At 44.6% G+C, this 27,869-nt stretch overlaps 1 protein-coding gene across 1 annotated transcript in view; it reads right to left on the bottom strand.

Annotated features, from left to right (window-relative positions):
• Nucleotides 1-24,213, bottom strand: part of DCHS2 (dachsous cadherin-related 2) — a 223,280-nt gene extending 199,067 nt beyond the window's left edge. The window contains exon 1 of the mRNA XM_055336271.1: nt 22,282-24,213. Coding sequence (XP_055192246.1) covers nt 22,282-24,213 — 1,932 coding nt within the window. The remainder of the gene's footprint in view (nt 1-22,281) is intronic.
• Nucleotides 24,214-27,869: the final 3,656 nt, after the last annotated feature.

The raw sequence follows: 27,869 nt of genomic DNA, 5'->3' as shown, positions 1-27,869 counted from the left end.
ATACTAATGACATTTCAGTTAGAAACCAAATGTGAAAATCTTTCAATATTTTAAATACCAGCTAACTTATCTGGATAATTAAGTAAAGCTAATCCATATAGAGTAATGGGAAGCAGCATGATGCCTGACTAGAACCGGTGTTATCTAGTCCCAGTTCAGTTCCCTCTCTGCTGGGTTATCCTGGATAAGCTGTGGCACCTCCCCAAGCCTAGAGGGCACACCTGGGGGACTCAGTAGGCAAGCGTCTGCCTTCTGCTCAGGTCATGACCTCAGGGTCCTGGGATCAAGGCCAAAGTGGGGCTCCCTGCTCAGTGGGGAGTCTGCTTCTCCCTCTGCCCCTCCTGCTTGTGCACACATGCATTCTCTCTCTCTCTCTCTCTCTCTCTCCTTTCTCTCTCTCTCTCAAATAAGTAAATAAATAAGCTTCAACATGAGGAAGGTTGACGAGATGGACTCCATCACTTCTTCAGCCACTGCTCCAGAAATTCTAAGTCTGTAGTTACTTCAAAGCAGTCCTTCAGTGCTGCTGGTTCTACTGACCAGTCCACCTCCAAGTAAAAGAAACACACCACCAACCATGCCCCTGACCCTGGGCTCCATATGTGTAGAGACCCAGGCTCCCCTAGGCGAAGGAGCACTTCCTCACAGGATACGGTGATAACCCCATGGCACTAAGTTTAGGTTGATGTTGGGTCACTTCAGCCTCCCGGTGCCAAGGGAGCAGCAGCAAGGAAAGAAGCTGCTACCCTGACAGCAGGAACTGACACGGATCATTCTGGGCCAGAGCTGATAGTACCCAGTGAGGATAGGAGAGAAAACCCTTGCCACTCGGGACATAAACTGAAATAATTTTTGGTACCGCCTTGCCCAACTCTGCTACCAGCTGGACAGAAGCAGCAGATGCAGCCTGAGAAGGGTTATGGCAATCAGAGACGCGAGACCCTTCAGGGTTGGAGAGCTGGGTCACAGCACCTGGACCAAGGGAGGCAACAGGCGAGTGTGAGGTGATTCTAGAATAGGCGGTAGAAGAGGCCAGGTGCTGGGGATCAGTTACAGTAAGAACACCAACGGCAGCACAAGCAGGGTTAGGGCTTCTCCCACTGGTCTTCCTATGTTAAGTCTCCTCAGTGAAAGGAACCAACCAGAAGCCTGGAGGAGCCCTTCCCGGATGGGATGAACTTATTACAGGAAGCCAATGGGCCCAAGAGCACAAAGGTTTCTATATTTCCTGGAACTGCCATAATCAAGTCCCTCCAACTGAGGAGCTTCAAACAGGACCTCACTCTCCCACAGTTCTGGAAGGGTGCCAGGAGTCTGACATCAAGGTATCAGCAGGGCCATGCTCCCTCTGAAGAGCCATCCCTCCTTGCCTTTTCTGGGTCCTGGCAGCTCCAGCGTTTCTCAGTGTGCGGCAGCATGACTCGGTCTCTGCCTCCTTCCCACCGCCTTGCCCCCCCCCCCCCCGGTTTGTCAAACCTCCTTCTCTTTTCTCTTATGACACCGGGTATTGGATCTAGGAGCCACCCATCCAGTATGATCTCATCTGGAGGCCTTCTCTTCTGTCTGCAAAGTCCCTGTTTCCAAACAAGGTATTGGTGTGGGATGGACACACAGGAGGGCTGAGTGGGTGGTGGGATGGACCCCTAAGAGTCCCGTGCAGGCCCCAGACACTCATTCCCCCAGCTGCTGGAGAGCTGGTGACACAGTGTCTACCCAGGACCTGCCCTCAGCCAGAGAGAGCTGCCTCATTCATGGCTCTGCTCCTTCCCAAGGCCCAACTCAGGACAGAGCTGAAGGGCTCCTCCAGCCCAAGGCTCCCTAGAGGACAGGCTGAGGTCTGCTGTCTCTACCTCATGCTCCACCTCCCCCCTCTGCTCCCTCCTGCCTTGGGGTGTTGTTCCCGGGGACCCCCTCCATGCAAGTCTCCTTAGCATCTGTTTCCAGAGAGCTTGACCTGAGACACTCTGCCCCTCACTAGCTCCAGAACCTTAGACAAAATACTAAGTTCTCAGCTCTTGAGTTTTCTTATCCGCAGGATAGAGATGATAATAGTGCCTCCCACGTGGGGTGTTGTGAGGATGAACAAGTTACCCACGCACATTGCTTAAGGCGCTACCTGGCACGGAGTAAGCATTCAATATATGTTTATTATGAGCTTTTTTTATGGGCCTGTTTTTTTCTGTAGGGAAAATATTAAAAAATGAATCGGTTTTTAGATTAGCGTTTTTTTTTCAGTTTTCCTCAAGTTGTAAATCAGTTGAACAATGAAACCAAAAGCAAAAAGTCATAGTTTATGTTACATTCTGATATTCCAATTATAATGAAATTAATATGCTAATAATTTAAAAAATCACTATTACATTATCAAATTTCCAGGTATAATTATTTTTCAACATGGGGATGAAGTTGGTTCTTTCCTTGTAAATATCAAAGGAGTGAATGTACTTAACTCCTTCTATCAACTCACATATTTATTCTACACTTAGTATATCAAACCCAACAAAATAAAAAAGGAGAAAAAAATGTACAATTTTAACCAGAGCCTTCAGTGATAGGCAACAAACTGGTGGTTACCACAAGGGAGGTGGGTGAGGGGATAGATAAAATCGGTGATGGTGATTAAGACTACACTTACCATGATGAGCACCGCGTAATGTAAAGAATTGTTGAATCACTCTATTGTACACCTGAAACTAACAGAACACTGTACTTTAACCAAACTGGAATGAAAATAGATTTAAAAAATAATAAACTCAACCCTTGCTATCAGAGTAGCTCTGGATCTTACATATCCATACTGTAGAACTCGGCCCATCAAAGCCATAAAGTCGCCCTTGGACAGCAATATAAAATTAAGGGTAGGTTCATTTGGTTAATAAGCTGAAATCATAAAGGAGTAAATTGGCCAAACTTTCCTGCTTATAATGCAGCTATGACTTGAATTCATTTTTCTCAGGATTAGGATGTATCATTTGTGGCCATGTCCAGTCTACCATTTGTTAGCACAAAATGAACAGTTATAAGAAAAACTATTCCTGCAGAGGGGGGACTTGTATTCCATTTGTTGTTATATAGTAAATATTTTCTGCATTGCTTTGTGCAGAAATCACCCAGTCAGTGAAGAACAGTCCTAAGAATAATGGGTGATTGAGTTCACATGCTTCCACTTGTAAGAAGTAGTTTTGACTTCTTAAGTGCTTAGTGTGTGATAGTGTTTGAAATAATAACCCTTAAAAGTACATATTATTATCCCATTTACCAGATGAATACAATGCAGTTCAAAAAAACACCTTATAATATGCAGAGCCAGACGGACCCAAATCTATCTGTATTCTTTCCTCTTGCTGTCTCCCACTGAGCATATAACTATTAATAAACCAGCTCATATTCTGCTTGAAAGGATTTGGAAAAGTGCTTTACAGTATTGGCATTCCTCCAAAAAAAGAAGAGGAAATATATCTTCTGTAATCGCTCTTTTTTTTTTAAATTTCAAACTAGTTTGTTTTTCAAGTTAGATAATAGAATAAACTAAAAAATTAAAATATTGCTACATTCCTAAATTAATTCCTTATTTCTTTGGATAACTGTGTGTGTGTGTGTGTGTGTGTGTGTATACATGAGTATCTTTAAAGACAGATTAAAGGACTAACCTGTAGATTGTTAACTTGGAGACATTTAGGAATCAAAAAGACTCTAGTAGTATTTCTGCAAATATGCAAAATTCATAGCTTCATATTCTAAGAGTGAAAAGAGGCACTGACAAAGATCATGTTTTTTACATGAAATGAGAATTGTCTGGTACTAAATTACAACATAAACAGGATATTAACTGTCTAACTGTATTACAATGTTTGTGGTAGATGTTTCAATGACATGGTTTTCAGAAAGTCATAAGAATGCTATAGGATATGCTCAATTCCTGAAGCAGTCAACACTCATCTACGTGGGTACCATGCAGGTTGTTTCATTTTATCATGGGACAAATCTTACTGTTATTATGTGCTGAGCATTTTAGTAAACACTTAGCAGTAAGCAAGATAGATAAGCTAAGCTTCTACGGTGATCTCACGAAGCTTATAATGAGCAAGAGAGCTACCACATGGGTTACCTATATGAGGCGTGCTAGGAAAGAGGTTTATTGCATAATGCATATAATCTATGGGTGTTTACAAGACAGGACTTAATTAACAGTGGTGGGACTTAGATGGTCAAGGAAGACTTCCTGAGGACATGATATTTTCAAGGAGCCGAAAAGAGTAGTGGGAGAAGGGAGACCCATAGCAGAGGGGACTAAGACAGGACATTTCAAGCAAAGAGAAGAAACTAGGGTCTTAGTTCAGGCCGCTATAATAAAATGCCATGGACTGGCTGACTTTAAAAAGAGAAATTCATTTCTTCCAATTCTGGGGGTGGGAGCCTGAGATCAGAGTGCCAGCATAGTCCAGTCCCAGTGAGAGCCCTCTTCCCACTCTTTCCTCCCATGATGCTGAGAACAAGCTCTGGTCTTTCGTTTTTCTTTTTTAATTATAAATTATTCAATTTATTTAAACAACAACAACAACAAAAAGTTCACTCATTTCTCCTATCCTCCCCCTTGCCTGTGGCATCAATCTGTTCTCTGTAAGAGCTCGGTTTGGTTTTGTCTGCTTTTTGTTTTTTTTTTTTTTTTTTTTTTTTGTACGCTTTTTAGATTCCACATATAAGAGAGACCATGTGGTATTTGTTTATTTTTTTCAATTTATTTCACTTAGCATAATGTCTTTGAGGCCCATCCTTACTGCTGCAAGTGACAATATTTCATTCTTTTTTAATGGCTGAATAATATTCCATTGGGTATATATACACTACAATTTCTTTAACCATTCACATGTTGATGGACACTTAGGCTCTTTGCATATCTTGGCTATTGTAAATAACAGGCAATGAACACAGGATGAAGATATCTTTTCAAATTAATGCTTTTGTTTTCTTCAGATAAATACCCAGAAAGAGAATTGCTGGATCATAAGGTAGTTCTATTTTTAATTTTTTTAGTAATCTCCATAATGTATTCCATAGTGGCTGCACCAATTTTCATTCCTACTAACAGAGCACAAGGATACCCTTTTCTCCACATCCCTGCCAACACTTGTTATTTCTTATCTTTTTTTATTTTAGCCATTCTAACATGTATGAAGTGATAGATATCTCACTGTGGTTTTGATTGGCATTTCCCTGATAATTAATGATGTTGAGCATCTCTTCATGTACCTGTTGCCCATCCACATATCTTCTTTGGAAAAATGTCTGTTCAGGTCTTCTGCATATTTTTTAATCAAGTTGCTCTGCTATTGAGCAACATAAGTTTTTTTATATATTTTGAATATTATCCCCTTATCAGATAGATGGTTTGCAAATATTTTCTCCCATTCAGTAGGCTGCCTTTTCATTTTGTTGCTGGTTTCTTTTGCTCTTCCTTCTTCTCACAAGGACATTAATCCCACTGGGTGGGGCTACCCTCACAACTACATCTAAATTAAGTTATTCCCAAAGGCCCCACCTTCCAGTACCATCACACTGTGGGGGTTAGGGCTTCAACATAAGAGTTTCAACACAAGACAAGCATTCAGTATATAACACAGAAAAAAGGCCTGAGGTGAGATAGAGCAGGGTGCCTTCATGAAATATGAATGAATTGAGGAGAGGTCCTTGGAACAAGGATAGAAAGGCAGGCAGAATGGATTAAGCAAGGATTTTGAACTTGATCTTACAACGAGTGCAAAGTCATTGAAGTCTTTAAAGCATGAGTAATATAATCAGATCTGTGTTACAGATTTTGAAAGAAATCACTTATCAAAGGAAATGTGTTTCTATCAGATACATGATAAGTACTTGGTAAAAGATAACTGTGAGGTATTTGGGCTCAAAGCCTTGATTTAAAAAAGAGAAACATAGGAAATGAATTTCTACTTAGACTAAAGTTTCTCAAACAAAACAAAGAAAACAGAGACCAATGAGAAAACAGACTATTAGATACAAAGAATAAATTGGTGTTTGCCAAAGTGGGGTAGTGGGAGGGGATATAGATAAAATAGATTTTTAAAAATTCTCTGGCATGAAATGTAAAAACCTGGTCTTAATGATCCTAGTTGTTTGCATTTGGACAGGGCTTGTGAAGAACTGATTTTCCTCAAATGGGTCACTGTAAATTCTATTCCACACAGATCTTAGCCAAATTCAATGATGGGAAATATCAGATAACTCACGGAGTTGATTTCCATCACCACATTTTCATGAAGGATTATTATTTGTTCAATTATAATTATAGAATTATAAATACATGAAATTATTTGTTGAGTCTGGGTAAAACTAAAGTACATTTAAGTGATTTTAAACTGTTAACATTTACTATCACTAACATTAATCTGTGAAACGCTGAATCAGTAAACCTTTGTAGTTGAACACATTAGCTGCCACTCATTCATAATCTGAGAACAAAATTCTACAGGCTTTATTTTCAAAAGGCTTTTACCATTAAGTCTTAATCATCTGAATCTCATTGAAATTAATAGAGATTTGAGTTTAGGGAAAGAACATGGGTTATGCTTCTGGTATGACCCAGTATGCTCCAAAAAAACCTATTCTTTTGTATGTAACAACTATAAACTGAGTAAAATGGAATAAAAAATACCTGAACATTCTAAGGACTGAAAAAAGTAGATTTTCACAAGTGGTCAAAACTGGAAGAATGGACTGATCTAAAATGAGTTTCTCATTTTTACATATAATCATCATCATCATCATCATTATTTTGGCCTGCTACCTAACGATAGGTATCAGTCAAGGCATCAATCAAGGTGACTAAATCACCAACAAAGACATGCATTTCTGAACTGAAGAACTTTAACACAGAATTCAGGCAACCACAGCCATTAAGAAAGTGGAAGGGAGGGCAGCCCAGGTGGCTCAGTGGTTGAGCACTGCCTTCAGCGCAGGGCATGATCCTGGAGACCCGGGATCGAGTCCACGTCGGGCTCCCTGCATGGAGCCCTCTCCCTGTGTCTCTGCCCCTCTCTCTCTGTATCTCTCATGAATAAATAAATAAAATATATATATAAATATATATATAAATAAATTATATATATATAAATATATAAAATATATATAAATATATATAATATATATATTTATTTATAAAGAAAGTGGAAGGGAAATCCCAGATGAGAGAAAGCCTTCCAGGCAAGCCCCAAATTCTGTATATATACTCTGCCCAAATCTCTCACTGACCCTAAACTACACATGAGTGGGGCAGATTGCAAATAACCCAGTTAAGAAAAAGCAGAACTGAAATGAGATCTGTACTGGCACCAGGAATTTGCAGTATGAGTCCAACTGAGTTAATTGCCTGCTGAAACAAAAATATCAACACTATTCTGAAAAACATAACAGAATCCAGAATATTCACAATAACATACACAATGTCCAGAAAATACTGCGAAATTATTCAGCATATGAATAGTTAGGAAAATGTGATCTATTTCCAAGGGAAAAAAAAAACAAACCAATCCAGGATTATTCAGATGTTGGAACTCACAGACAATGGCTCTAAGGCAGCTATTCTAGGGAAAGACACTCTTGTAATGAACGAGAAGATAGCAAATATCAGCAGAGGAAACACAAACTATAAAACAGAATAAAATGAAATTCTACAAATGAAAAAAAATCCGAAATGTAAAAAAATAAAAAAAAACCACAAACTATAAAATAGAATAAAATGAAATTCTACAAATGAAAAAAAAACATCTGAAATGTTAAAAAAAAATTCTTAAAAACAGAATGAAATAAAGCAACAGAAACCACCTGGTCTGAAGAACAGAAGGAGAGTTATTGAAAAGGAGAATGAACAGCACCTCAAGGCCTCAGATCAAAAAGTTTAACATATGTGTATATGAAATCTCAAGAACACAGAATAGAAAGAATGAAGTAGGAGGGGAAAAAACACCTTAAAGGAAAAGCAACCTCTAGAAAGATTCTTCTACATATGTGGAATAAGCTTAACTTTTTCATTAAAAAAAATAGATCAGCTGTCTTCACAAATTACAGATGAAAACACTAACTGCACTTCATAGGTTAAAATGCATTTAGAGAAATAATAGCATTATTGTTAAGATATTATGAATCAGAGTAAGAGCACAATCATGCCCCTCTGTGTATGTAGCAAAACTATTATCAGGTTCCAAAAAAGAATTGTCCATCCTTTAAAATGTACTAAGAGGGGATCCCTGGGTGGCGCAGCAGTTTAGCGCCTGCCTTTGGCCCAGGGCGTGATCCTGGAGACCCGGGATCGAATCCCACATCGGGCTCCCGGTGCATGGAGCCTGCTTCTCCCTCTGCCTATGTCTCTGCCTCTCTCTCTCTCTCTCTCTCTCTCTCTCTGTGACTATCATAAATAAATAAAAATTAAAAAAATAAAAAATAAATAAAATAAAATGTACTAAGATTCAAGACTCAAGATAAGCTTATCAAATGCATCTTGTGATATGAGGAGTATGCTGTCATAGACACAGAATCTATATTTTTAATGCAAGTAAGCAAATTTACCTAGAGTACTGTCAAACATTATAAATTGCACTTCCCGTCACTCTCTTCTTTGTGCTGGTCACTGACAAAGGCAATGAAAATGGAGTAGACATAAGCATGCCAATCAGATTCTACACAAGAAGAACATCATATAAAAATTCTTGTGAGATGAGTCCAGGAAACAGAGTAGCTGCCAGCACTGAAATATTGTGTTCTTGTTTATATGCAATGCAACAGGACAGCCTTTGTATTTTTTTTTAACAGTTCAGTACTTAAAACAATCTATACTTCAAAGGAAAGTAAACAGGCATGTGCTTAGATTGCTCTTTACCTCATGACTTGTTTCTTTTACAGCAGACACTCTGAAGAACTAGACAAGTCAAGCTCTATGTAAACAGTAATGTCCTCTGTGCTTCCAAATGCAGACATCAAGGGGAGTATACAACCCAGGAAGTTTCTTTGGAGACAACCGTTAAAAATCAAATAGTGTTTAAGTCCATTTATGGTGAGGCTGGAAATGATATTTAATCTCTTTAAAATATAATCAGAACGATGGCTATGCCTACAGAGGTAATCGAAATGAAGAACAAAAGGATAATCAGACCAGAAGAACTTTTAAAGGTGGAGAACAGTCTCTTGAACAGAATTTTGGGATCAACCGTCAGTATCCAAACTGATCAGAAATTGCCTCAAGTTCTCTTTTGTTCTCTTCTCTTTGCTATCCTTGTGAACACAAAGCTATGCTATAGATCCTCCTTGTTTTTTGCCACAATACATTTTCCAAAAGCATACCAAGTAGATGGTATTTTCTGGTCTGAGGATTTAGTATGAAGTAAGCCAACAATAGCATAGAAAAAAATGCAACAATTAAAAATTACTACCATGATTTAAAATGGAAAACATAAGTTTCAATTTCTAAAAGTGAGCATAAAAATTAACTTCCTTGATCTTGATATTACAAATGTACACACAGCATATTAAAATACAATCAGGGGCTCAGTCAGTTAAGCGTCTGACTTTGGCTCAGGTCATGATGGGGGAGTCTGCTTCTCCCTTTCTCTTTGTCCCTTCCCTCTGCTCGTGCACACTCTCTCTGTGTCTCTCAAATAAATAAATAAAATCTTTTTAAAAAATAAAAATAAAATAAAATACAACTGAAAAATTTACTTGAATATTCTAACAATATTTTAACACTTAGTCTCCTATTTTGTGTGCAAAAGAACTTTTAAGGAATGATTTATGTTGTTCAGCTTTCTTAAAGAAGATAGCCAAATAAATTTTAATCGATGTCTTTTTATTCTGTTGGTAAATTTCCTACAATAAATAAAATTATTCAAAATCACCCAGTGACTTTATTTTACTCTTAGCCCATGCTGAAGTAGTGTGCTAGTTAAAGGTTACTAAAAGGGGATTCCTGGGTGGCTCGGCGGTTTGGCGCCTGCCTTTGGCCCAGGGCGCAATCCTGGAGTCCCGGGATCGAGTCCCACATCAGGATCCCAGCATGGAGCCTGTTTCTCTCTCTGCCTGTGTCTCTGCCTCTCTCTCTCTCTCTCTCTCTCTTTCTGTCTATCATGAATAAATAAATCTTGAAAAAAAATACAATAAAGGTATGAATCTTTAAAAAAAATAAAAAATAAAAGTTATTAAAAATGATAGTGTTCCTCTTTAACTGAAAGTGAATACAAGGCATCCCTTTCTTCCCTTTGCCCCACTTCTGAATGAGAAGGAGAAGTTCAACCAATTAAAAAATGAAGACAACAGTCAGCCACGTTCCAGGAAGTCAATGTTTTTCTCCCTCACTGGGATAACTTACCTCTCCGGAGACAGGTGCAGCAAAACAAAACCGAGTGGTGCCTTTTTCTTTAAAAATGCCCCTGACCTTGGAAGGCCAGAGAAGTGTCCAGAGTAAAAGCAGGAGAACTGACAAGTATGACCAGAGGTGAACCATGGAAGACTGTCAGGAACAAGATACTCAGGCTAATCTTTACTTTATATCAAGAAGGTGAAGGTATCCTCATGGCTCACATGGCCCTTCTGATTCTCCATGGTAAGAACCAGACTAAATTTGGGACTGAAACGCTATGTAATAAATAAGCCAGTGCACTTTCCCAGAATGTCATTTGAGGTTCAGGATCATATTTCTCTAGCCATTTAACACTAGTCATTGAGATATTTAAAACAAAAGACGTACATTTATTTCTTCCACTCTCACTTAGCCTCTCAGTCTAATCAAATACAAGTGAAGGTACAAATAATAAACTTTCTAGGGAGTTTACTACGTGCCAAGCACTGCTCTATGCATTGGATATTCATCATCTCCTTCAATCCCCACAATTACCTTGTGAGGTAGATCCTCTAATCATCCCTATTTTATGAATGAGAAACTGAGGCTTCCAAAGGTATGGCAACTTGCTCCAAGTCAAGCTACTAAGGGACAGAGCCAAAATTTAAACCCAGTTCTGGGGGACCCCTGGGTGGCTCAGCAGTTTAGCACCTGCCTTCAGCCCAGGGCATGATCCTGGGGTACCGGGATCGAGTCCCACATCGGGCTCCCTGTGTGGAGCCTGCTTCTCCTTCTGCCTGTGTCTCTCCCCCCTCTCTCCCTGTGTATCTCTCATGAATAAGTAAATAAAATCTTAAAAAAAAAAAACAGTTCTGCCTGGCTCTAAGTACACATTTTTATCCACTAGACCACTCTTCTTCTGTTCACCTCAAGAACACCTGGAAATAATGAGAACTAGAACACCTCCACACACTTGGGACTACATTTTCTTCACAACTTCATTATCCTAGTAGATGCTGAAGAAGACCACTTTAGCTCTAGAGGTGTTCAATCCATCATCAAGGGACATGAGATACTAAATAAGACACAGCAGAAATTTCCAGAACATTTCTCCAAGTGGAAAAGGTTCTTAACATATGGCTAGGTCCAAAAAGAGATGTGCCAACAGGTGGCAAACTTGATCATTATAGGGCGCTGAGGTAGGAAGTTGAGCAAACTGGGGCAACACGTCCACAGACTTGGTTTGTACACACTGCCAATAAGAGGAGAGGCACAGTATATGCTAAAGAGAAGGGAAGAGTAGAGAGGCAGGGATAAAAAGGTATAATTGAGAAGCAATGTCAGAAAAGATGGAAGAGGTGAAGTATGGAGAAGCCATGAATGGGTTTGATTTGGACAGAGGAGAGCCACCTAGTCCTTGGGGACTGGATGGTACAGTGACAGGAAAGTCTGATTGTGGGAGGCAAAACACAAGCAAGTTTTCACCCTCTGGAATCTACTGAGTAGGAGGTATGATTACCTGTAAGAGAAAAGGGAGAAGATATGATACTCACAGAGAGTGAAGCTGTGGGAGAGATGCCAAGATGAAGACAAGATTGCCCAGCAGTCCTGAGGACCCAGCTCATACCACACACTTACAATGGAACCAACCATCATTAAGAATTACTCCAGCAGCGCTCCATGGGGCAAGTGTGGGGGAAAGCCTATCACTGGATATACTACTGATCCACCATCAATAGTATGAGCACAGGTATAGAAGAACAAGGGTTAGTAGGGCGCATCCAGGAATCCTAGTTGGACAGAGAAAGAACTAAAGCAAGGAGGGGGCTGATATCTAAAGAAAAGAAAGGAAGAGTAAGGGGCCTAAGAAAAAGATCTGGGTTCAAAAAATAAATGTAAATTAAATCAAAGACTGAGAGAGCTGAAATGCTAGGAGGTTATGATCAGAGACTGGAATACACACAGCTGAGAGGAGTGGTTCTAGATGATTCCAGGCTAATAGAGTCTGGCTATGGGAGAGGGTTCCTGGAGTAGAAGTAACAACAAAAGACCTCAATATCAGGCCAAATGGGAAAATATAAGACCAGTTCGGCTGAGTGGCAAGAGTTACAATGGAGACAAAAATGGCTAAGACGCATATGGGAGGCTGACAGGGAGGTCTGTGGGAAGGAAAGATAGCGGGGTAGAGAGAACAGTAGAGCCAGAGCATGTGCCTCACTTAGTGCCTGGCAGTGTGAGAGACGCTGAGTATTTGAGAGGCAGCGCGGAGCAGCTCAGAAGACAGGTTAAGGGTGAGCTGCGCTGTCTGGGGTCTGGTCCACTAGGCTGAGGAGACCAAGCAAACGAAACAGCAGGAGCAGCACAGAGACCTGCCCTCCCACCACATATGAGTGGCAAGACCCTTGTCCCAGCCAGAGTCCTAAGCCATTGACTCTTCTCAGTATCTTCACTTCCACTTCCACAGTTTTGATTATCACCTCCCCTCGAATGACTTCCAAGTTTCTCTCTCCAAACTCAGGCTCTCTCCTGCCCTTGGTTCTGAATATCTGCATAACCATCAAGACATCTTTTCCTGGACTACTGGCCTTAATCCATACTCAACATGCCAAACACTCAACCGGGTGAGCATCCTTCCCCAAAACTCTCACCTCCAGGTTTTCCTACTTCTCCCACTAACCAGACTGAAAATGTGGCACCATCTTTAATTTCCTCCACCACGTCTCCCCTCATATCTTATTCAGGTTGTACCAATTCTTCTTTTATGACACCTCTAAGGCCTCCCTTTCCATTACGTTACACTACCACCACCACCAACACTGCCCCCCGCCCCCCCAGGTCAGGCCCTCATGGCTGAATAGAGATTATTACAAGACTGTGTTGGGACTCTCCTCCCTGGTTTCCTTGTCTTCTTCTTGTTACTAACCCAAGACAAAGTTTCCTAAAACCTTACTTGACACAGGTCAATCACTCCTTGAAAACCTCCCATCTCTCTTGTTTGCTTCCATAACAAAGGCCAAACTCTAGGTAAACACTGCAAGTCCTTTATGGGCCGTCCCTTCCTATGTCTTTACTACAGGAACAAGACACACGGTGGTCATCCCAGTTCACATGGACTGTGCAATCCTAAATAGTGTTCTAATTAAAATTGACAGTTGTCATAATATTCATCTGATCTACCTGTGTCATAAAGCACAAAATCCTTTTAAATAGACATTTTAATTCAGTGAGATTCCAAGAAGTAACCTTGCATTTCTAAAAATGATCTAGCATAATTTCCCTAACGGGCTATGAAAGTATAAATTACTTCTATAGTTGCTCACTTTTAATTCATAATTTAGAAGGCAAGGGGCTTGTTAGTGTAAGTCTGGTGTCAAGGTGTTAATAAAATTAATTTATTGTCAATTTCAATCCTCAGAGAAAGGAAATTTTACTGATCACAACTTTCAGAAATCCTTCCTAAATGATGCTCTTTTGGAAGTGATCATGGCTAGGAATGCATTATACTTTTTTATGCAAAAAAAAAAAAATGCAGAGTTACAGTAGAATGCTTCCAAAACAGGACTGCAAATAAAAACATATGGCATAAAGGTGGGCAGAGGACTCCCTAGAAGGTGCATATCTAGTGAAACCTTCATCCAGATACTGCATAAAGAACCTTTCACCTGCAAAACCCCTTAACTCTTCCTATACCAAAAACTTTCTACCACATAGTACATATTATCTTAAATCCTTACAAAAATGTGCTGTTAGAATGAATTCGCATGTAATGGTTAATGTGTCAACTTGACTGGGCCGCGAGATGTCCAGGTGTCAAGCTAAACATGATTTCTGGGTGTGTCTGTGAGGGGCTTCCAGATGACATCAATATTTGAATTGAGGGAATGAGTAAAACAGAATGCTCCCCCCAGGGTGTGTGGGCATCAACCAGGCCTGAAGAGAATGAAAAGGAGGAAGAGGGATGAGTTGTCTCTCGACCTGAATGGATTAGCTGGGACCGGAGTCCTCTGCCCTCTAACTGGCACTTGCACCATCAGTTCTCCTGGTTCTCGGGCCTTCAGACCTGGACTGAATGACACCACTGGTTTTCCTGTGTCCTCAGTTTGCAGACGGCAGATTGTGGGATTGCGGGATTTTTCAGTCTCTGTAATTGTGTGTCAATCAACTCCTCATAATGTATAAGCACACTTTTATTTTTGACTAATACACGTTTCACAGATGAGAAACTGGCCAGAAGAGTTAGTAGAGATAGAGGTACAGTCAGAGTTGGAACCCAGGTATTCTGACTCTAAATCCAGTGCTCTCTCATTCCATGCTTTCCCAATAAAAGACTCTAGAGAGTAGTAACTGATAAAGACCCTCATAGCCTTTCTGGGAGGTGGAATGGGGAGGATTGCTATTAAGAGGTCATCTGAAACTTCCTTAAGACAGGTGGGATTCATAGGCCCATAAGACATTACCAGTGTTCAGATTAAGTACAACAGATTTTTACTTTCCTTGCCAGAAACATCCATCTAGCTAAAACCTGATACACAATTCAAATTTATTTCTGCTCCTCTTCCAACTTTTAGAGCAAGAGAATCTTTATTTGAAATGTCATTTTTAATTACTGATTGCTAACTAAATTAGGCAACATTTCTAGAAGTCTTACTAACATTTAATAATATATAATACATAGTAAGTACTTACCAGGAGTCAAGCATTATTCTAAGCAAACATGTATTAATTCATTTCCCACATGAAAACTCTATCAAGCTGACACTAGTGTTATCCGTATTTTCCAGGGGAGGAAACTGAGGCACAGTGCTAGGAAATAGTGGAACTGAGATTCAAATCCAGGCACTCTAGCTCCATAGTCTGCCTATGTTTTTCATCACTGCATGCAACCTAATTTTAATCTTCAAAGCTATGAACGCTCTACCATGTAACGTCAGTTATCTTTAATTATAGAACCAAGAACTAGATAAATTCATGGCAAGTTAAATGTTGACTATAACTAGAGACACATCCCACAGGTTCTAGGCAATATCCTTCCTGTAACACATCCAAACATATTATATCTGATCACCTTTCCCAAGCAGGAAAAGGAGAAAGGAAGTAAGCCAGCTGATGGGTCTTGGGTAGCAGCTGTGTGGGGAAAGGAAGAGGAGGGATATCAAAATGAAGTCCAAGAGAAAATTCTACAGTTGATGTCCAGTGCTTAAAACAGGTCATCAAAGCAGAGCCAGAGGCATACACGGCACATGCTGGGAGCTAAGGTATAAGGCCAGCAAGACTTGGATAATCAGGGAAGATTACAGTTGGCAGGTTATCTAGACATATCCTGGAGTCAGGAGCAAATGACTGCTGTTGAAATCTAACATGCTTCAATGCATGTGTGCAGAGAGGACAGGTCCATTTAAAAGAACCAGAAAAGAAAAAAAGAAAATAAGTAAAATAGCCAGAAGAGGACAATCATACAATTGTGCATATAAGGGTAATACAGTGATATGATCAAAGTATATACCATCAAAGCAGGTCTATGCTACGCAAGTATGTAAGCAGGCGTGTAAGGTCAACAATAAGGGCATGGTAGTGGTAAGGTGAGGGATAAGCGATGCAATTCAGACTGTAAAATTCCAAAGGATCAATGATAAGTTATGTTGAGGAAATGTGTTTTAAAATAAAATTAATACACACTCAGATGCAATGTGAAAAATTAAAAAGTAACTCTGACTAGTAACTCTTAGCATTTGTTTTCTCTGTGTAACTCTTCAATACAGTTCAACAAGGTTATTGATCTTCTAATACATTAGATAGAGGACACCAAGAATTATAGGGGACTCAAATACCATTAAACTGCAGCCTCAGAGGATACTTACAATCCACTCTTATACTAATACAAGTAAACAACTGCAGCACTTTGAAGAACATTGAGAAAAGAGCGGGCTGGGGGTCCTGGGTGTCTCAGTCAGTTAAATGACACTTGATTTCAGCTCAGGTTGTGATCTCAGGGTCATGAGATCCAGCTCCACATCAGGCTCCTCGCTCAGTGGGGAGTCTGCTTGACATTCCCTCTCTCCTTCCCCCCTGCCCCTCCCCACCCTGTATACACATGTGCGCTCTCTCTCTCTCTCTCTCTCTCTCTCTCTCATTCTCTCTCTCTCAAATAAACAAATCTTTGAAAAAGAGAAAGAAAGAAAAAGAAAGAAAGAGGAAAGAGAAAGAAAGAAAGAAAGAAAGAAAGAAAGAAAGAAAGAAAGAAAGAGGAAAGAGAAAGAAGAAAGAAAGAGAAGAAAGAAAGAAAGAAAGAAGAAAGAAAGAAAGAAAGAAAGAAAGAAAGAAAGAAAGAACAGCAGAATGAATGACAAGGCATTTAGTGGGAGGAAGTGGCATTTAGAATATGTCTACAAGTCTCTCCAGTTTGAAGAATAGGCAATATGAGACCTGAAGTGATGATGGACAGAACTAGGGCGATGGCACTGGGTGTAAATGAAGGGACAGATGTAAGAAACACTGAAGCCCATGGCAACTCCTATGGTCAAATGTGCAGGGGAATCAGAGATGACACTAAGAATTCAGGAAACATCTTTCTTAATAAAGTCTATTACTTCCAAAGGCACTAGAAGAGGCCCCAGAGAGAAAGGGCCTCACACCATAGTAAGAACCACTTTATCTCAGCATCCCTTGTGGATTTCTGCCTTCGGGGAAAGTGACCACTAGCCCAGGACACTTTGACTAAAGCCAATTAATCACCCTTCATTAAATCACACCACCTCCAGGGGGCATTTGGGGTTCTCCATTTTTACCTCGATAGTACAGCTGAGACAAAGCCAGCACATTTAACAACATTTTACTAACAGCCAGGAGATAGTTAATAAAATGAAATAACCCTAAAAGATAAAATGAATCAGAAACAAGATACGGTTTAGTCCTTTCTGGTCCATGGAACCCCAGTTGCAGTCAGGCTCTCCCATTCTTCAGGGTCTTCCCAGAGGTAGATGCCACCTTTAACGTCCATGGCCGGGGCACCTTCCTAGACAGGTTCCTCAAAGTCAGACCACAGAGAGAGCGAACAAATAAGCACAGCCAGGTGCCCCCTCCCACCTCCCCAGGCTGGAATCTCCAGACCTGCTTTTGACCCAACTGTTTGGTTTGAGACATGATCATGCTCTTTACCCAACTGTTTGGTTTGAGACATGATCATGCTCTTTACCCTCGAACTTTACTTTCCCACAATACAAAGCACAACCACCCCAACAAACAGCAAATCCACACACACAGACACATACCACATGCATAAAAAATGCCCATGGAAAGGACACATGAACAAAAACGGGCAAGTTTCAAAAAGGAGCTAATGATTGAAAGATAAGAAGATAGAAGCTAGTCCTGGAAGGGAAATGACTTTGCTTTGAGAAATGTCAGTTTTAAGGAGCCAAAAAATATATCCAGGTAGAGATGCATGCAAGGTAGAGAAATGCTAATGTGAGTTTATAAGAGAGGTTGACCCTGTAGATGGGGGAAGGGTTGGGAAGCAGTTCCAGGAATATATAGAAAAAGGTATAGGAAAGGAGAAGCGAGGGGAGGAGAGACCCCCATGCCCCCCCCCCTCCAGCACACTGAGTGGGGTGGCACAAGAGGAAAAGGAGGGGCCGGCAAGACAGAGGCAGAGAGAGAAGGCAGTAGACAAAAGAAGAGCAGCATTCAAGAATGAGGCAGTGGGCCACAGTCCAACGTGCTTTATGATTCAGAAAAGCTGATTGGATTGAAATTTTAAAACACAGCTGCCTTTTGAGAGATAGGATTTAGTACAATGATGAGGGAAAGTGAGGACAGGGGGCTGTGGAGTGATGAGCTCTTGGAGGCGGGGCGGGTGTCCTTCCTTCCTGAGGACTGGCCTGGGAGGGAAAGAGAGAGAGAGCCAATAGAATAGGTCTGAAGGCCTGAGAACCAGGAGAACTGATGGTGCAAGTGCCAGTTAGAGAGCCTGCCACCACCACCACCGCCACCACTGCCCCCACCACCACCACCGCATGCTCTGCTAGCACAGGGACCTTGCCCCTCTGCGCACCGCTGCATGCTCAGCACTGAGACCAGTTCCTGGCATGAAGGAGGTACTCAGTAAATATTTGCTCATGGAATGGTGTGTTTATTCAATGAGTCACTGTTTGATTAAATAAGCGAATTAGTGAATGAACACAGTAATGGTATTTGAGGAAGCCTGAGATAATATTCTTGTTATGGCACTTCTGTGATTCAGCTATAAACGCTGGAGATAAAGCCTGTAAGCACAGTTCACATCACTGTACTTCGCTGAAGTCAGTCTTCTTGACAGTAATCCAAGGAAAAAGAGAATCCTCCAGGCCAGATGCTGAATTGGGAGAGGCAACCCTCGACTCTCTACAGAGTGGAAATCCCTCTCTGCCTTAACCATAAAGAGATACTGAAAGGAGCTCCTGAGGGGTAGGTGGTGAGGAAGGGGCTCTCCACATGGGGGACAGTGGGGAGCAAGAGATTAAGAATCCAGGTGAGACTTGACGGGATGAGCACTGGGTGTTATTCTGTATGTTGGTAAATTGAACACCAATAAAAATTAATTAAAAAATAAATAAATAAAAAAAAATTGAAAAAAAAAAAAAGAATCCAGGTGAGTGCCTTTGAGGTTGTGAAAACCCGCTGGTCCCGTCGGTTACCTATCTCAGGCTGCTACTGGCTCTCCTACATCACTCTGCCCCACATTTAAAGTCTTTGTAAAGTTCTGATCTGGGGATGAGACTATAAAGGGGTTCGGGCAGCACTAGGGGACAGCACTGCGGTGGCAGCAGAAGCAGTATCAAGAGTGGGAGAACCCCAAGGATCAGTGATGTGAGATGACCGCCAAGACATCTCGAAGGTTCGAGGATTTGTTTCATTAGGTGACACGGTATTCCCTTACAGGGAATATAGTAAAGAACTTTTTATTTCTCCTGTTGCTTCTCATTTTGATTTTGTTTGATTCAGACAAAGGAGAATTGAGCACATACACAGTCTAGAGGGAGAAAACTGGTGGAGAGCAACGGAAAAAATTGAAAAAAAAAAAAGGTAAGGTTGTAAGGACTGATATAATGTAATTAAACAAAACCCTGGAATAAAGGGGAGGCCATGAGACCCAAAGGCTACCTGGGAAGCTTCCTTTTTTACAAAGTGGTATAAAGAAAGATAGGGAATGAAGATATATAAATAGATGCCTGGTGAGGCTTCCCTGGAAGTTAGGGAACAGAGCCAGCTAGGGGACTTAGAGAACACAGAAAGTTCACATAGCCACTGGGGAAAGGTCACCAGAGAACCCAGTGAATAAAGAGGGTCTCTGCAATCTTGAGGGGCTAGATCACTGCAATTCCCAGAAATTCTAATTAGCACGATTTAGTGCTATGTACAGCATATTTGGCAAACAGAAAAGGTTTTTTTTTTTTTTTTTTGTTTTTTTTTTTTTTTGCAGTTAGAGATGCAGTCCTACGCTTGAGCCAAGTTCAGCTCACCTAATGGATCCGCTGCATACTGAGCCATAAAACCAGGATAAACACACCTCACAGCAGAATCATCTCATAATTTTAGAAACAACTCTAAAGACAGGTTCTAATCAAAGGAATCACAATTAATCCACCCTGCTTATTTTCCTTCAGACGGAGCCAAGCTGCACTGTTTCATACCAAGATGGTCAAGGTCTTCCAGATGGAAGACATCTTAGAAATCATCTAGTCTAACTTCTCACTTATTATGACTTCATTTTTAGAAATCCATGGCAGAAACTATCGGTGCACACTGGCATCCCATGTGCTCCTTTACATTCGTCAGCCTCCTTTGGGGTACACCTGAGGCCGCAGGGCTGAACTCTGGCCAATGAGACGTTGGTGGGCATGATCTAAGTCACTCCCCGGCCTGGCCCTACCTTGGCTGGAGGAAGACCGATCAATCTGCATCATGTCAAACTTTGCTTGAGAGACAGATAAACTTCCATTGTGCTGCTCACTGACATTTGTGGAATTGTCTGTCTCAGCAGCAAGCATTAACTGATTCCCAAGACTTCTCTGAATAACTTAGCAACTCAAAGAACTGCCAGTCATGCTAGAGAAAGAGATGGAGATTATTATTGCCCACAGATCCAACGGATTAAAAGGATAGAAGCAGTCATGAAACTCATTTTTTATAGTATAGTAGCATCTTAGTCATCTAAAGGTTATTATTTGAAGACATAGCCTACAAAAGTTAAGGCCTTCCCCAAGAACCAGTAAAAAAGCAGTTGGGGTCTTAAAAGAATCCAGCCTAAGAGCCAAATAAAGCGTTAGAGGTTCACTTACGAGTTAGTCTCTCAGGCTGTATGTATTTATTCAAATTATCTTGGAGTAAATAAATCAATCTTAAAAATCTGGCTTATCTCAGGTAAGAAACTGAAAATGGGTCTGTTTCTGCTTTGTTCATTTATTTTTTTTTTTTAGATTCCACATATAAGTGAAATCATATGGCATCTGTCTTTCTCTGTCTGACTTTTTCACTTAGCGTAATACCCTCTAGGTTCATCCATGCTGTCACCAAAGTCAAGCTCTCATTCTTTTTATGGCTGAATAATATTCCAACGTGTGTATATGTGTGCATGTGTGTGTGTGTGTGTGTGTGTATCACATCCTCTTTATCCATTTAGCTATTGATGGATCCTCAGGTTCTTCTGTACGTTGGCTATTATAAACAATGCTGCAATTAACAGACGGGTACACATATCTTTTCTATTTAGTGTTTTTGTTTTTGTTTTGTTTTGTTTTACCAGTAGTGGAATTACTGGATCATATGGTATTTCTATTTGTAGTTTTTTAATGAACCGCTATACAGTTTTCCACATTGGCTGCACCAATTTAAATTTCTACCCAGAGGGGAGGTGGGTGGAGAGATGGGCAAAATAGGTAAAAGGGAGTGGAAGTACAGGCTTCCAGTTACTGACTATAGAAGTCCCAGGGATAAAAGGTATCACATAGGGAAATACAGTCAATGACTTTGTAATAGTGTTGTATGGTGACAGATGGTAGCTCCACTTGTGAGCGTGGTATAATGTATGGAGTTGTCAAATCACCTTATTGTACACATGAAACTAATACGACCTTGTGTGTCAACTCTTCCTTTGAGATGAAAGAAAGGAAGAAAGGAAGAGAAAAGAGAAAAGATGGAGCAATGAGGGCTGGTGCTAGAAGAGGCCAAATCACATTCTGAGAGTGAAGGAGAGATCAGAATTCTAAAGGCAGAATTTGCAAAAAGCAAGGTAAAGAGCTCCATTTTATCATGGAGCCTGCTACTTCTCAGAGTCCTGAAAGCATCATTGGAGGAACTCAACCCACCATTGATATATATATATATATATATATATATATATATATATATATATATATAGAAAAAAAGAAAAAGAAAAAAAAAAGAAAAAAATGACCTAATATCCTCAACTAGCATTTGTAAGCCTCTAAGGAATGTACAAAATGTGTAAGAAATCTCTGGAAATGGTAACTCAGTTTCAGTATTTAAAGTATGTTACTATTATCTGGAAAAAAAAATAATTTTTGAGGACCACCTTATTTCCCCACACAACGAGGCCCAAAAATAAGAGGCACTGCCGTCTGCACACTGCTTGAGAGTGAGAGGTTCCTTCCAAGCCCATGTGGGTGCACATATCCAGCATGAAGGAAACCGGGAGTCCTTAAGCAGAATCAGGAGCCCAGCCCTGGGAGAACAGCTCGGCGCCCAGAGGGCACCCATTGACCCCACTGTGGAGGGGTAACTGGAGCCCGTGCCCCCTTGCTTTTGGAGCCAGGGTACAGGACCACCCGCATCACAACGTTCCTTCCCTGGATAGGCCTGATCTTGCCCCCCACCCCCACCCCCTTTCCCAGGCCTTCCCGGAACCCAGAGGTTGGTCGGTCCAGAGGCCCTGACGCACTCACCTGCAAAAAGCAGTGTCCTACTGGGGCATGTTCCGCAAGGGTGGCGTTGTACACCTGCCTCCGGAAGACGGGCTCGTTGTCGTTCACGTCGTCCACGGTGATGCTCACCAGGCAGGTGGCAGAGAGCGGGGGTTCTCCGAGGTCTTGGGCTACCACTCTCAAGTCCACCGCCTCCTGCACCTCTCGGTCCAGACTCCGGCTGGTGCTGATCACGCCGCTTTCGGGATCTATAGCGAAGGCGGGCGCGCACTCCCGCGGGGTGCAGCGACCCGGCAGGTGCACCAGCGCGTAGCGCAGCCGGGCGTGGTCTGTGCCAGGCTCGTCCGCGTCGGTGGCGCTGACCCGCAGGACGGCGGTGCCCGGGGCTGCAGCCTCGGACACCGAGCCCACGTAGCGCTCCCTGCCGAAGACAGGCGGCCGGTCGTTGAGGTCGGCGACCCGGAGCAGCAGCGTCTCCTCCGCGCTCAGCGGCGGGGAGCCCGCGTCCGTGGCCACCAGCCGCAAGCCGTAGAGGTCGCGCGCCTCCCTGTCCAGGGGCCCCTCGACGCAGAGGAAGAAGACCCCGGGGGCGCCCCCGGCGCGCAGCGCGAAGGCTCCCTCCCCGCCCTCCAAGGACAGCGAGACGCCCGCGCCTCCGGGGCCCGCGCCCGGCTCCCGCGGGGCCACCTCGCGCGGCTCGGGGTCGCCGTCCGCGTCCGACACCGAGACGCGGGCCACGTAGGCGCCCGGGGCGGCGCCCTCGGAGACGCGCGCGGCGCCCCCGTCGGTGAGCAGGAGCAGGTGAATGGCCGGCGGGTTGTCGTTCACGTCGAGCACGGCGACCGACAGGCGCACGGTGGCCACCTCGGGCGGGGCGCCGCCGTCGCGGGCCTCCACCAGCAGCTGGTGCCAGGCCTGCGCCTCGCGGTCCAGCGGCCTGCGCACCCGCACCACGCCGCTCAGCTCCTCCACCGCGAAGGACGCCTGGCGCGCGCGGAGGCGGTAGCGCACCAGGCCGTAGGGCCCCAGGTCGCGGTCGGTGGCGCGCACGCGGCAGACCTCGGCGCCCGGCGGGGCGTCCTCCCGCACGGCCGCGCGGTACTCGCCGCGCTCGAACACCGGCGGGTTGTCGTTCTCGTCCAGCACGCGCAGCTCCACGCGCAGGCGGCCCGTGCGCGGCGGCCGGCCGCCGTCCCAGGCCTCGATGTGCAGCTCGTGCGCCGCCGCCGCCTCGCGGTCCAAGCGCCGCAGCAGCACCAGGTCCAGCGGCTGCGGCGCCGACGACCCGGGGGTCCCGTAGCGCAACTGGAAGAACGGCCCCGCGGGGTCCCCGGGGGGGGCGGGCGGCTGCAGCAGGGTGTAGCCCTGCGTGCCGAACAGCCCGGCGTCCGGGTCGTGGGCGCCCGGCAGGCGGACGGCCGTGCCCGGGGGGCTGAGCTCCGACACGTCGAGCCGCAGCGAGTCTCGGGGGAAGCGGGGCGAGTGGTCGTTGACGTCGTTGACGCGGATGTCCACCTGCACCACGGCGCCCAGCAGCGTGGCGGCCGCGAAGCCGTAGCGGTCCCGCCGCTCGCGGTCCAGCCGCCGCGCCGTGCGGATGATGCCGGTGTCCGCGTGCACGTGGAAGTCGTCCAGCAGCGGGGAGTCATCCGAATCCTCCGAGAGAAAGAAGCCGCCCCCCTCCTGCTGCTGCGCGGCCGGCAGCCCCGCGCGGATGTCGCCCACCAGCGTGTCCGGAGGGAGCCCCTCGTCCACCGAGAGGCTGAGGTTGAACACCTGGGCAGGTGACCCCGAGGCCGCCCACAGCCCCGCTTGCAGGCAGAGCCCGAGCAGGAAGCGCTGAGCCCCGGGGGCGCCGCCGCCGCCCGGCAGCCCTCCGGGCGACCCTCTCGGCCCGCGGAACCCGGGGCGCTTCCCGGCGGGCCCCCCCGGCCGCGGCTGCCCGTCGCCCATCCTCCGCCCAGGCGGGCTCATCTCTCCGCCGGCAAATCGGGCGGGCTCCCGGGTAACTGCCGGCCCGCGGAGGGGGGCGGGGGGGGGCGGGAAATCCGGGAGCCTCCTCGGCGTCTGGGCCACGCAAGAGAAGACTGTGCCCGGCGCCCGGCACCGCCGCGAGGGGCCGAGGATCGGTCCGCAGCCGGGACCACGGCTCCGGCCGCCGCTCACGCAGCCCCGGAGGCTCCGGCTGCGTCGGCCGCTGCCGCCACCCCTCCGGCCCCGGGCGCCCTCTCAAGGACTCTCATCTCCTTTTCTCTCTCCTTTTATTCCTTTTACATCTGTTCCTTGTTCTGCTCGGCTCGTTGTTTCCCCCTGGTAAAGTCAGGTGCATTATTTCTTTTGCCAAAAAGGATGAAATTATTTAAAGCGCACACACAGGGAGAGGATGGGGGTCGGGCCGGGGAAGGGGGTGGAGTGAGGGCGGGGAGGGAGTGCGGGCGCCGGGCGGGGGCGGGGGCGGGGGCGGCGGGGTCTGCGGCTCCGGGGGCGGCCTGTCCCCGCCGCGTGGCGGGGCGCCGAGGACCGCGGGGCTCCAGCCCCCACCCAGCCCCGCCCTCCTCTCCCTCCCCTCCCCTCCCCTCCCCTCCCCTCCCCTCCCCGCGGGTGACGCGGCGCACGCGGGGGCGACTCCAACCTGCGCGCGGGCTGGGGACCCAGGGCGGGGAGCGCAGGAGGCGGGGCGCGCAGTGGGACCCGCGGGCGGAGCGGCGGTGGGGCGGGGGGGGGGGGGGCGACAGCAGCAGCCCCTCGGCGCCGCCTCCCCGTCCCCTGGACGGTGCCTTCGGCGGGCCTGACGCTTGGCTCGGGCCGAGCACAGGGCGGGGGTTACGATCACTTCGGGGAGCCAAACTTGTGTTCTGCATTTGGCGAGAGAGGCTCGTCCCCAGCGGAAGGACAGATGGAGTCAAAGGCCGACGCGCAGCTGGGGCCGGGATGGCTGCAAAGGGGCGGGGGGGGGGGGGAGGCGGAACTTGGAAAAAACCCTTCGCGAACCCCCGGGGAAGTCTGTGACACACATGCTGCAGACCCTGTTTTATTATGCCGCGCTACTACTCAGCGACGTGTGAGCCGCTTGTCACTCCCCCCTGCCACCGACGATGACGACAAAAGATTTGGCTTGTGAACACTTTTTTTTTTTTTTTTTTTTTTTTTTGCGATGCATTCAGCGCCATCCCAACACTTCCAGGGTGTTTTACGATGCTGATTTATGGGCAGAAAAATGGGGCAGCTCAGGCCAGACCACCTTGCAGCACTTCGCCACCGCCTCTGAGCAAGGGAGTTTGCGGCCAGGGCCGCTACGGACGACACTGAAACTAGCTTCTGTCGGAGTCCGAGAAAAATGCCAATGAATTGCCAGTCGCAGGTTTCCTCTTCCCTTATCTGTAACGATAGGTAGAAACTGATAAGTGGCCTCGAATAAAAAAAAAAAAAAATGCCTGAGGAAGGACACTCTGCCTTCTTGAGAATGGCTGGTCCTATGTAGCCAATGGTTTCTGCAAATTTTGCATTTAGGCCAAAGGGAAGCATTAATTTCCTAGATAGTGTTGCCGTCCTTTAAGGAGGACCAACAGCTCTGCATGACGGTTCCTGGCAGCAACCATAAAATGCCTTTTAATATTTGGGGAAGGGGGTTTTTATATATAACGGCTCCTCTACACCATTCTCTCTACCTCTGACAAAATGATAATAAGACAATTTGTTTGATAGCAGATACGTTGCAACTGAATGGAGATATTGTTAAAATACAGCCAGCTGCCTTTCACCAGTGAAGTCTCCTCACCATTTAGGAGAGACTAGTTGTAAGTCTTTAGAATCTTCTTTCACTTTAACCTCTTTAAAATCTCACTTGAACTAGTCCCGGGTCTCTAGGCCTGCCCCCCTAGAAGTAATTCTCAGCCAAGCATCTGGATTATTGTTTTTAAAGCTAATTCAAATCATGTCTCCCCCTGCTTAGAACCTGCCAATATATTTCCATTACACTCGGGTTATAATTGAGACTCCTTGCAGTTGTACAACTAACACGGCCCTACCCACCTTTCCAGCCTCATTTCATACCACCGCTCTGGATCCAGTTATAGTGCCTTTTTTCTGATCTTGGTATTTGCTACGGACTGAATGTTTGTGTCTCCCGCAAAATCCACACTGGAGGGTATTATGCTGAGTGAAGTAAGTCAATCGGAGAAGGACAAACATTATATGGTCTCATTCATTTGGGGAATATAAAAAAAAATAGTGAAAGGGAATAAAGGGGAAAGGAGAAAAAATGAGTGGGAAATATCAGAGAGGGAGACAGAACATGAGACTCCTAACTCTGGGAAACGAACAAGGGGTGGTGAAAGGGAGGTGGGCGGGGGGTGGGGGTGACTTGGGTGACGGGCACTGAGGGGGGCACTTGATGGGATGAGCACTGGGTGTTATGCTATATGTTGGCAAATTGAACTCCAATAAAAAAAAAATCTACGTGTTGTCGTCCTACACACCCCTCTCCCCAAGGTGATGGTATTAGGAGGTGGGGTTTTGGGATTAGATGAGGTCATGGGATTAGTGTCATAAGAGTCATGAGAGAGCTTGCTGCTCTCTGTTCTCTACCATGTGAGGACACAAGAGGTGAACAGTCCACAACCAGGAAGAGGGCTCTCCCCAGACCATCTCCTTGACCATGCCAAAGCTCTAATCTCAGACTTCCAGCCTCAAGAACTGTAAGAAATAAATTTCTGTTGTTTATAAACCACCTAGACTATGGTACGTTGTTATAGAAGCCTGAACAGACACAGACAGTGCATTTGAATTGTTAAAACCTTTCTGTCCCTGGGAGTTATTTCCTCTGCTTTGTGAAGATTTGGCCCATTCTCATTAATTCAAATGCCAACTGTTTGGAATCCTCCCTTGACCACTCTACTCAAGTAAACTTCTCCACCATAAACCCTTCTCCTCCCATTATATTTCATTGAGAACACCTATGGATGCCTGATATCAGTTTGCTTAATTCATTTGTTTATTAGAATGTTGTGATCTCAACCCTCTTCGTGCTCTTGAAACATGGCTTTATCCCAGAACCCAGATCAGTTCCTGTCGCATAAATGGATCCCCATTCTCTAAACATATGTTGGATGACTGGAAGGATGGTTGGTTTAGCTGATGGGTAGATGGAAGGATAAGTCTTTTAAAGGAGGGATTTTAAGCCATAATTCAGAATTAATTGACCATGAAATCCTTTATTGTGATGGACTGTACCTTCACAATTTATTCATTCTAATCATCCTACAAGGCTTCTTGAACTAATTTTTGAACTTCAGCTTATTTTGCAAAGTGTATTGTTACCAAATATTTACTTGAGTCTAAAAATAAAGGAAAAGCAGCTAGTTATTCTGCATCTTTCACTGACGTTCTTTGTAAACAGTGGTTTGGTTTAGAAACAAATGAAAAATCAGAAACTTCAAACATCTATTTCCACATTAGTTCTTAGGCTTTATAATTTAAGCACGTTCCATCCAAGGTCTCCTGCCTACTTCATACCCTTCACCGAATGCCTTGATCAGCATTTTAGTTTGAGAATTCAATTTGGTGGGGTTAAAAAAAAAAAAAAGAACAGTTCTCAAATATGCAAAAAA

This window comes from Nyctereutes procyonoides, unplaced genomic scaffold (assembly GCF_905146905.1).
Source record: "Nyctereutes procyonoides isolate TBG_1078 unplaced genomic scaffold, NYPRO_anot_genome, whole genome shotgun sequence".
In the NCBI taxonomy this organism is placed as follows: Eukaryota; Metazoa; Chordata; class Mammalia; order Carnivora; family Canidae; genus Nyctereutes; species Nyctereutes procyonoides.
This window is presented reverse-complemented; position numbering and strand designations above follow the sequence as displayed.